The sequence below is a fragment of the Rhagoletis pomonella genome, unplaced genomic scaffold (genome assembly GCF_013731165.1).
Source record: "Rhagoletis pomonella isolate Grant_MI unplaced genomic scaffold, Rhpom_1.0 Rhpom_scaffold_00001, whole genome shotgun sequence".
Taxonomy (NCBI): Eukaryota; Metazoa; Arthropoda; class Insecta; order Diptera; family Tephritidae; genus Rhagoletis; species Rhagoletis pomonella.
The window spans coordinates 83,272,902-83,283,338 of NW_023458555.1; the positions used below are offsets into that span (position 1 = coordinate 83,272,902).

The following is a 10,437-nucleotide window of genomic DNA, read 5'->3' on the forward strand; positions in this document are numbered from 1 at the left end:
TTATAGATATATATGAAGTTCACCGCGTCATCTTCTAGTCTTTAATATATACTAAGTTCATATACGGATTAATATTTACTAAAGTGTTACGAACGTTATTTTTTTAATACAATGAAAAAAAAATAACAATAATTTAAAGGAGTGACACACAATGGCTAGAGTCGTCGCATGTGTGTATTCTTTCATATACATATATATTGGCTGTTCTTACCGTTATATATTTTTCATCCACTCGCTTATTCCTTACGGAAAATTTTAAATAAAAATTCAACAAGTTTTAACCACTGGGTAAACTTAATAAGCAAAATATATTCTCTGGTTAAATTAATAAGCCTGCCCGGATAACACAACATTCTAAGCTTGATAAGCATTTGGTGTTATAAAAGTTTTATAAAGTTCTACTTGTCATTAGGAAAAATGCCGGAAAAAAATTATACAATTGATTGGTTGATTGATAAAAATAGAGAGGGAATTATGGCTATGACAATAGAAAGTAGAAAAAGATACCTCGTGTTGAAACCAAAAAGGATCTAAAACCAAAAAAAAAATATAAATACACTATTAATCATAAAAAAAAATTATGATTCGAAAAATAATTTTGAAATATTGTAAAATTGTATTTTTTTTTTGTTTTTTAAAGTTAAAGTTTTATTTACTTACAGTAACGAACAAAAGGACTGGCACAGTGAATTTTTCGCAATATAGGCAAATTCCAATTATGCAGTTTAATAATCCATTCAATTTTTGTTTATCAAAGCGCAAGTTTAAAGCTGCTTGAAAATTTGAATATAAATTTGCAAAATAGTATGCAGATTTATTGAATTTTCCTGAGTTTTTCACACGGTTTACACATTTGATTTTTATCTGATTTGGTGTAGTATGAACTATGTTTTTATAAAAAACTATCGGAAATAAATGAAAAACTTTGCTTATATGAAATGCGAAAATTTACTGTGCCAAACCTTTTGTTCGACACTGTACATATAAAAAAATATATACAGTAACTTCTCCCGTTACAATAGTAAAAAATATATAATTTGCTTTGTAGTGCAATCTTGCGATTTTTTAAATAAAAAATAGATATCAGAAATTAATTGTTCGTATCAATAAACTCCCAAGCACAGGTTTGTATTAAAAAAATATATCCGCAACACTTTATTAAATATTAATCTGCATATTTTATCAATTCGTCGGTATATTTTTTTACGTATGTTACCGCATACCTTTGGACTACGTTATCCGTTTTCTATAATTCTTTTTTAAAGGAAAGGTGGTTCCTCAGAGGTAATCTCCTACTTATTGAGTTTAGATCCGATAATTGGGCCATGAAGAAAATAACGGTACTCTTAAATTTGTATATGAGAATTGAAGTCGGTTTTGTTTTTTGTTTAAAATTTACTTCAGCGTCCACAGCTTCTATAAAAGAGTCGTAGGCCTTTTTTTGTTAGTTCAATTGTGGAACATTTGTATGAACTGCTTCGGCTAATACTTCGGCTTTTGTTCTCTTTTTATAACGAGTCTAAGTGCATTGTTCGATGGGGTGATATCATTGCCAAACATGATAGTACATTGTTTGCCATCAATAAAGACTAACTTGACGGAGTTACAGTATTCCACATTGATGCGTGCCTCAAAAGCTTTGAATAATATTTGCGAGTATGGCTTTTAGTTTTTAGCGCTCAGGTAAGTGGCCGGCCTATAGAAAATATTTCTTAATCAATAATTTTTCAAATACTTTTGTATACATACTATTGTATACATATAAGTACAAAGCCGTATGTATGCGCGGAGTTTGCATAATCGAAAGCAATATCATATGCCTAAATGTATGAGCCATTTGCAATAGCAAATAAACACAGGTTGCTTCTAACAAAATTAAAAATTTACTGCTGCAATGCCCTTCGAAATTTTCTGCTGGACTATGAGTTACAGCTTCGCAAATTTTACCCCTACCGAAACCAAAGATGTGTACACATCAAAAAACGCGTAAAAACGTTAAAAATGTATGGTGCATTGCTTTAAAACGTTGCGCCCATTGTGCATACATATAAGTGAAAAATGTTCTTCTTCTGCCTGAAAAATACACAGAAATATCCTGTAAAAACCTAGAAATTACCTGTCAAAATGTTAGACAGGGCGTTTAAAGGGATGTAGAAAAGGACTAAAGTTATTAAAATAACCTTGAAAATTGGCAAAATATGCATTGAATTAAATGAATTCCTATGTTTACATAGCAGTTTAATATTTTAAGGCATTTTCGTCAATGACTCCAAAGCTTAATAGAACTTTTCTTGCTGGTTTTGTCAGAGTCCGTTTAAAGTTTTTTTTATATATATTGAGTGTAACCCTGTAGCACATAGAATCAGGTGATCTCAGCTGTGAGGCATTTCGGGAAAACATGTGCTTCTTTTTTCACATTTTGTATTCTAACAGCTGAGGGAACGTATACAAAGAATTTCAGTTATGTGCTCGTGATTTAAAAAACTTAAGCTTACAATAATTCGCATTGAGCTGAAATTTGGTACGAATGTTGGGCATTCCATTAAAAATTAAATGTTAAAAGGACGCATCGACTTCAAATCCAAAAAAAAAAAAAAATATTCGACGTCAAAAGCCACATAAATTGGTTTTTTACATTTGTCACTTGTAAATTTTTAAATTGAACGCGCAAAACTAAATTATACATCAAGTTGTTTGAAATCCATTGAGGAAACATTAAATTATTGTGTGGTTCATTTTTCTCAAATGCTTAAAAGTTGTAAGTAAAAAAGGATAATTTTGGAAAAATCAATGTTAGCGATACTTCTAGAGGGCGTGGTTTTTGTCCAATTTCAAAAAATTTCAAGAGAGAAGAAGGTCAGGCAAAATGTGTATATCAAATTTGGTACAGATTGGTGAAGTGGTTTTCGAGATACAAATATTTGACATAACTGGGCGGGTCACGCCCAGTTTCTAAAATATTTTACAAAAAAATAATTTTCGCTGAAGATCCATTGTCATAGTCAGTGTGCTATCAAAAAAATTAGTAATTTAAGGCCATTCACGAAAAGACCTATTCAGATAATATTTGTTATATTTTGAAAGGCAATTTGATGAGTCATTTTTCAAAAGTGCATGAAACATGCAATTTTGATGATATCGACAAATAAAAAAATACGTGTGCGATTATTTTACAAGTAGAATAATATACTACAATTTCAAGTGTTTCGGAGAGATAGGTGCAGTCGGATTGCATGATTTGAGATGGAATTGGTCAGGTACAGTTGGCCATATAAAATACGTACCCACCGGAATTCAGAATATTCTCTCTCCAAGTAGTTTAAAGTTTAAGACACTATTTGTTAGTGGTATTCAAGACGAATAGGAAGATTATAGTTTTTCTCGTAATTTTTTATCTACTCGTATATCATCTTTGTAGGCATTACGTACTGTAGTTTAAGAAACGCTGTCCTATTTGATAACTTTTCCTTCATTGGGTATATTACGCTAATTAATAAATGATAAATTAAAATTTTTCAGGGGTATGTCCAGCGGAATGGAGCCGTCCTCGAAAACGTTTATGTGTTATTCTTATTACCGAAAACAATGACTCATACAATCACGCTCGTATTAATTTCCGAAATATTGCTCTTCAGACTGAATACAGTAAAGAGAGAGTTAGATTCGCTTATATGTTCAAGGTAAATTGTTTATAAATATGTTAAAAACAAAGTGATTTTTTAAATTTTCCCCCTTAATTTTTATAAAATGTTAATTTGGTGGAACGACAGGTGGGAAACAATCGATGGCACTATCGCCCTTATCGGCGGTATCGATGGTGTAAGCTATCTTTTAAACTACCGATATGCAACCTATTAATTTAAAAGTGTTAAGCTTAAGGACTGATCCCTTACTTCTCGGACTAAATCTGGGAAAACTGTTATATAAATAAAATGCGCTCTAATGGGGTGATTTCCAAAACGTCAAAATAGAAAGAATCAGTCTATTTTATTTCTAAACCGCGAAAAAGTCTAACTTGCGTAACCTAGTTGAAAACTAACATCTAACCGTGGTTGCACACAATTGGCATTACAATCGAATGAGGCTTAGAAATAAAAGAGACTGATGCTTTGTAGTTCAACGTTTTGGAATGAACCCATAATTAAACAGGTAAAATACACCAGTACACTTCAGTTCTTTTCAGGACTGCACAGATAATCTCATATATGTATAATGTTTTTATTAACACCCAAAAAACATTGGGCTTGGTTAACAATTCGAAAATGATTGGAAAATAAATCTTTTTTTTTTAAGTCCCTTCTTCGATAATGAATAGCGTGAGCCGAAAATCCGCTTTTTTTAGTATGTTGGTTGGTAATAGCAAAAATATGGTTCATTATGCTCTAAAAACAATCTGTGAGAAACATGACAATTTGTGGTCAATATCTTACTGCCATACCTAAACAAAAGCGTCAGCGTTGTCTGGCTGTTAAAAAATTCTCATGCCCATACAATTTGTATGAAGCATACCGAAACAACGCGGCGTCAACGCTGAGCGGTTGGAAACTCCGATTTTGACAGGGCGTTAGGTATTAAAGTTGGCTGCAGAAAACGGCGAAACTGTCATTTCTGTGTTACACACAAACAAACCTATGCTTATTGTTGGTGTTATTTCTGCATTTGACGTAGCGTTGACGCTTTTGTTTAGGTACGGCACTTCGGCGCTAACGCTAGGCGTCAGAAACCGTTCCTCCCAACGCTTTTGTTTAGGTATGGCAGTTAGGCTCGCCCAAGTCCATCAAAGATCAATGTGCCCAAAAAATAAAAATTAATAAATGCATTAATTAATAAATTGTTTTACTAAAATTGCAATTATCTTGTAAAGTATTAGTGCTACATAATTTGGTATATGGACCTTTTTTGTAGAGAAACAAACTAAGCTAAGAAGAAAAAAAATTTTTAGCAGATTTGGGCGATCCTAAGATATTGACCAAAAATTGTCATATTTCACACAGATTGTTTCTAGAGCATAATGAACCATATTTTTGCTATAACCAATCAATATTCTAAAAAAACGGGGTTTCGGCCTACGCTAATAATGAATGTGTAATAGGTGAGTATTCGATTGGAGAATTATTTATTTATTTTTATTTATTTATGTCGGGATGGCCGTTTTAAATACAAATCAAAACACATGTACTCACAACGATTAAGTTGTATTCAGTAGATTTAGGTTTATTTAAGTAATTAGTTTAAGAAATAGAAAAAGTAATTAAATTGACTGATGAGCAAAATTCGCGGTTGCTTCAGCACTACCTAATGCTGCCGCACTATTGCAAGCATGCCTCCTCGTCAAGGGTTACCAAGTAACTTTACAGCTCGGCCGTTCCTGATGGATCGTCTCTCCCGAACGATTTCGCGTCATTGTCAGTTTCGACTTCGTCATCTACGTCGCCGTCATCATAACTTAGATTAGCTTCATCGGATTCTACCGATCCAATGGACCACCAAGGTTTCATATTATCGTTGGTAAACACCCCGGAGTACCTTTTGCGAGTATTCTGCCTGTCGGGCAAGTCTTCAACCAAGTAAAGATCATGTGGAAGGACTTTAGTAACCGCATATGGTCCTTTATACGCCGGTTCTAACTTGTGCGATGACCCTGTAGGAGAAGGTACGTTACTTATAACCACCAAATCACCTTCGTCATACGGCTTTGGTGTCCGATACCGCGCATCAACTCGCTGCTTCCATTTACCCTGCTCTTGCAGTATTCGTTCGTCTACGGCTTGCGTTCGGAAGTCGTCACATCTTTCCTGCACCTCGTCTTAGTTTTGAACCGCTTGTATGAGTCGGTTCGTTGTCACATCTTTCAATTTATCATTGAACACTAGGCTATTTGGACTCTGCTTAGTCGTTGCGTTGCTCTGCGAATTCAAACACCACTGAAGCTGGGGTAGAGCTTCGTCCCATTCTATCTCGTTTTTTGCGCTGCATTTGAGTGATGCTAATACAGTCCTTTTGATGCGTTCCGCCTGGCCATTTGCCCTTGGGCTACGCACTGCTGTTTTCACGTGCCGAATCTCGTAGTCCGCCATAAATTTCTCGAATTCTTTTGAGGTAAACGCCGTTCCTCTGTCAGTAACCACACACTGTGGCCGCTCATATATAGTCATGCAGTCTTTCAATATTTTTAAGACCAGTGTAGTCTTAGTATTTCTTAACGCCTTCAGGACGACATATTTTGTAAACGCACACACGATGACTAAAATGTAACATTTACCATGCTTACTTCGCACGAATGGTCCAAGATGATCGAGATGAATGATCCTGAAGGGAATAGGTACCACTTCACTAACATGTAGCTGTACTTCTCGTTTACCGACTCTGACCTTGTTGAAACAACAATCTAAAATATGTCGATAAGGGCTACGTGAAATAGCCAGGCTGTTGAATCCAGATGAAGTTTTGCTAATTACTCCTACGACCCCCTCCACATTTTGGGGTTGTCAACCCCCACAAACCAGGTAGACTACGTGTTGTGTTTGACGCCGCCGCTGCCACGTCGAATGTTTCGCTCAACTCAGCCTTGCTCAAGGGACCGGAGCATGCACAATCTTTGCTTACAATAATTTTAAAATTTCGCCAAGCGGTTATAGCCGTCGCTGCAGATGTGCAAGAGATGATTTCCCAGGTAGCCATCAAACCTGATGACCAGAATTCGCAACGGCTTATGGCGCGATGGGGATCCCTCGAAGGCGATCCGGACCTACGTTATGTGCTCGCCGATTTTTGGTGCCATATGCTCACCGTACTGCGCAGAGTATATAAAAAATATTAATGCCTTGAAATTTGAATCCAACATGCTAGGTGGATCGTCAGCTGTCATTAACAATATGTATGTTGATGACTTATTTATCAGTTTTGCAAATGCGCAAGAAGCCGAAGAAGTCGCCAAGGAAGCAGTTGCTATAAACTCCGCTGCAGGTTTTACGCTAAGGAAATTTGTGTCAAACGACAAAGGTCTTCAAGCCAAACTGAATGGCGAGAACAATTTCGCAGATAGAGTTGTAGACATGGAGTGAAAGTCTATTGTCGACAAGGTGTTGGGTATGTACTGGAATACCCTCACTGACTGCTGCGAGTTCCACACAAGGTTTCACAAGATCGCACGTGATGTTCTTGATTGCATAAGACCACCAACAAAGCGCGAACTCTTAGGGATCGTGATGGCTATATACGACCCATTCGGGTTTTTAGCTAATATCACTGTATGTATGAAGATTCTGCTGCAGTCTTTGTGGAAACGTCAAGTCGATTGGGATGAACCAATCCCGAACCAACTCGTTGTGCAGTGGACATCATGGTGGACAAGTTTTCAAAATGTAACCAAACTTTCCATCCCAAGATGCCATTCTACAATGCTGCTAGTGGCAGACGAGTGCTGTTACATGTGTTCGTGGATTCCAGCTCTAGTTCATATGCAGCCGTCGCGTATCTGCGCATATGCAAAGGGGAAGACGTTGAAATCGCATTTGTCGCCGCTAAATCGCGTTGTGATCCTCTTAAGGGCATGACAATTCCCCGCTTGGAACTGCAAGCGGCCGTTCTTGGTAGCCGTCTTCAGAAGTCAGTTGTGGAATACCACGACTTCAATATATATCGCATCGTATTGTGGAGTGACTCAAAGATAGTATTGCTGTGGTCCGCTCGACGACTGGAGAATACAAACAATTCGTCGCTGGTAGAATCGCCGAAATCATTTCTACCACAAACCCAGTACAGTGGAGATGGTTGCCTTCGTCGTTGAAGTTGCCGACGATGCCACACGAGGTCAGCCCATGACAGAATCCGATGCACGAAACCTCTGGTTCAAGGGACCTACCTTTCTGCAACTCCCAGAATCCGAGTAGCCAAAAGAAGTTACGCCGCTTCCGTCAACAGAATGTGCTGCCGAGGAGAAGAAAATATTGCTTCTCACCTCAACAACAGATGAGTATGTCATTGATTTTACAAAATTTTCTTCTTTTTTGAAGTTACTTAGGGTAACGAGCTGGGTGTTACGATTCAACTTTAACGCAAGAAACCGTATTCGCCGATCAGGAGAGCTAAAAGCATTTGAGATCACTGACTCAGAAGTCTTCGTATGTCGCCGCGTTTAGGAAGAGGTCTTTCCTAACGAATTAGAAGAGTTGCGCTCCAAGCAAAAAGTGTCGAAGTCGAGCCCGTTATACCAACTTACGCCGTTTTTAGACATCGATGGTTTGATTAAAGTGAATGGCCGCATCGACGCAGCATATTGCCTCCCTCTATCGGCACGTCGTCCAATCATAATGCCTCAACGCCATCACGTAACCAGTCTCTTAGTTTCATATTGGCACAAAAAACTTCATCATCAGAATGATTGTCTCACAATAAAACAAATTCGTCAAAAGTTCATCCGAGCAGTGCTTACGTCAGTAAAGAAGCGTTGTTCCGTATGCATCATCAACACAGCCAAGCCAAGTGCGCCGATGGTGGGTCAATTGCCTGTCGATCGCCTCACGCCTTACGTTCGTCCATTCAGCTACACAGGAGTCGATTACTGTGGTCCATTTTTCGTCACTATTGGTCCTCGTAGAGAGAAACACTGGGTTGCGTTATTCACGTGTTTAACCGTCAGAGGCATACACCTGGAGTTAGCTGAGGATTTATCGACCGATGCGTTCATAATCTGCATCAGAAACTTCATCAACCGTCGTGCCACACCCGTACGAATGCGAAGCGATAACGGAACTAATTTCGTTGGCGCCCAAAAACTATTACGCGTCGAAGAGAGACTATTTGACTCTAACCGTATTGAACAAGACTGCGCCGAACGCGGTATAGAGTGGATCTTTAATTGCCCTGCGAACCTGGCTGCTGGAGGATGCTGGGAAAGATTGGTTCAGTGTGTAAAACGACTTTTGGAGCGCGAGCTAAAGGAAGAAGCCCCTCGTCTGGAAACATTCAGAAGTACTTTAATTGAAGCTGAAAACATCTTAAACAGCCGTCCGCTTACAGATATTCCAGTCTCACATCACGACCAAGAGCCGCTAAAGCCGAACCACTTTTTGTTGGGTTGCCTGAATTCAACGCAAACTCCAAGTCTCGAAGAAAAAAAGCTGTGCACCAGAAAGCAGTGGAGAATTTCGCAAGCCTTGAAAGATCGTATGTGGAAAAGGTGGAACAGTGAGTATTTGCCATCCCTAAAATGTCGCCCAAAATGGAGGGAACGAGTCAAACCTCTACAGCCAGGACAGTTGGTAATAGTTTGCCAACCAAATTTCCCGAGAAGTAAATGGCTCAAAGGCAGAATTAAGGAAGTGTTCGCCGCAAAGGATGGCCAAGTCCGATCCGCTATAGTTCAAACCAGCACAGGAGATTTGCGAAGACCAGCCGCAAAGCTAGCCGGGGGTAGAATGTTGGCGAATGAATAGCCCCATTACAAGGGGCGTGAAAACCACCACCAGCATCAAAATACAACTCTGATAGCAAATAAGTTAAAACAGATGTTCTCATTTATGTATCTAATTTCGAATCCTCTCAATCCACTCATTTTCGAAGATTGCTTTATGTATTTATTAATATTGCTTTATGCATCTAATTTCGAATCCTTTCATATTCGAACATTACCTTATGTATTTATGTATCCCAAAATTGCTGTATACAATTTGATCGTTTGCTAACATTAATAGTTTGTATTCTCTTTAAAACCCGTTTATATGGTGGTTTATATGTATGTGTACTTTTTTGAATATTGCGATTGGAATTTTGCTATTTCGCAAAGCTTCGAGTCATTCGTCGTAAAACCAACGCTTGGAAAAGATACCATATTTTAACGAGCCAACATTGGTGTATATTTTACCACGCCTTTTAATTAATAAATACATTTTAATAAAACAAATTAACGTCGTTTTGACCATATTGCCAACAGTGAGACTAACTTCTGATGTTACCTTTGTGAACGATTCGACCTGATTGAATTTTGACTGTAGTCCTGTTATTCTCTGCGACTATTTCCTTTTTGTATCTCGATGATAGCTTAGAGCCCAATCTTTTATTGATTTTAACGAATATTTCCTCACCTACAGAGTAAATGTCAATGTGAACGATTTCTCCAGGGTTTTGTGGAATTGTGGTGGCTTGGATTTCTGGTTTTGGGGGATACCTATCGTATTTTTGCTGCTGAAGGTAAGTTGAATATTGCTTGACCCTTTTCTCTATTTTGGAGCACATGCTAGGCAACTGGCTGAGTCAGTGGTGATCTTCGGTTCGAATCCTCCTGAAAGAAGTCTGATGAGGAAATGTGGTGATTTCCGAAATAGCTATCACTTCTACCATTTTTTCAAATTATTGTTGCTTTTTCACAATCAGTTTTCACTGCAAACGACCTCGAGCTCATAAAAATTGTTGAATATAATTGTTATAAAGGCCATA

At 37.8% G+C, this 10,437-nt stretch overlaps 1 protein-coding gene across 1 annotated transcript in view; it reads left to right on the forward strand.

Moving 5' to 3' along the window:
* LOC118733644 (dnaJ homolog subfamily C member 16) overlaps nucleotides 1–10,437 on the forward strand; it is a gene marked incomplete at its 5' end in the record, with an annotated part of 452,466 nt that overhangs the window by 151,804 nt on the left and 290,225 nt on the right. The window contains 1 exon segment of the mRNA XM_036463141.1: nucleotides 3,520–3,680. Coding sequence (XP_036319034.1) covers nucleotides 3,520–3,680 — 161 coding nt within the window.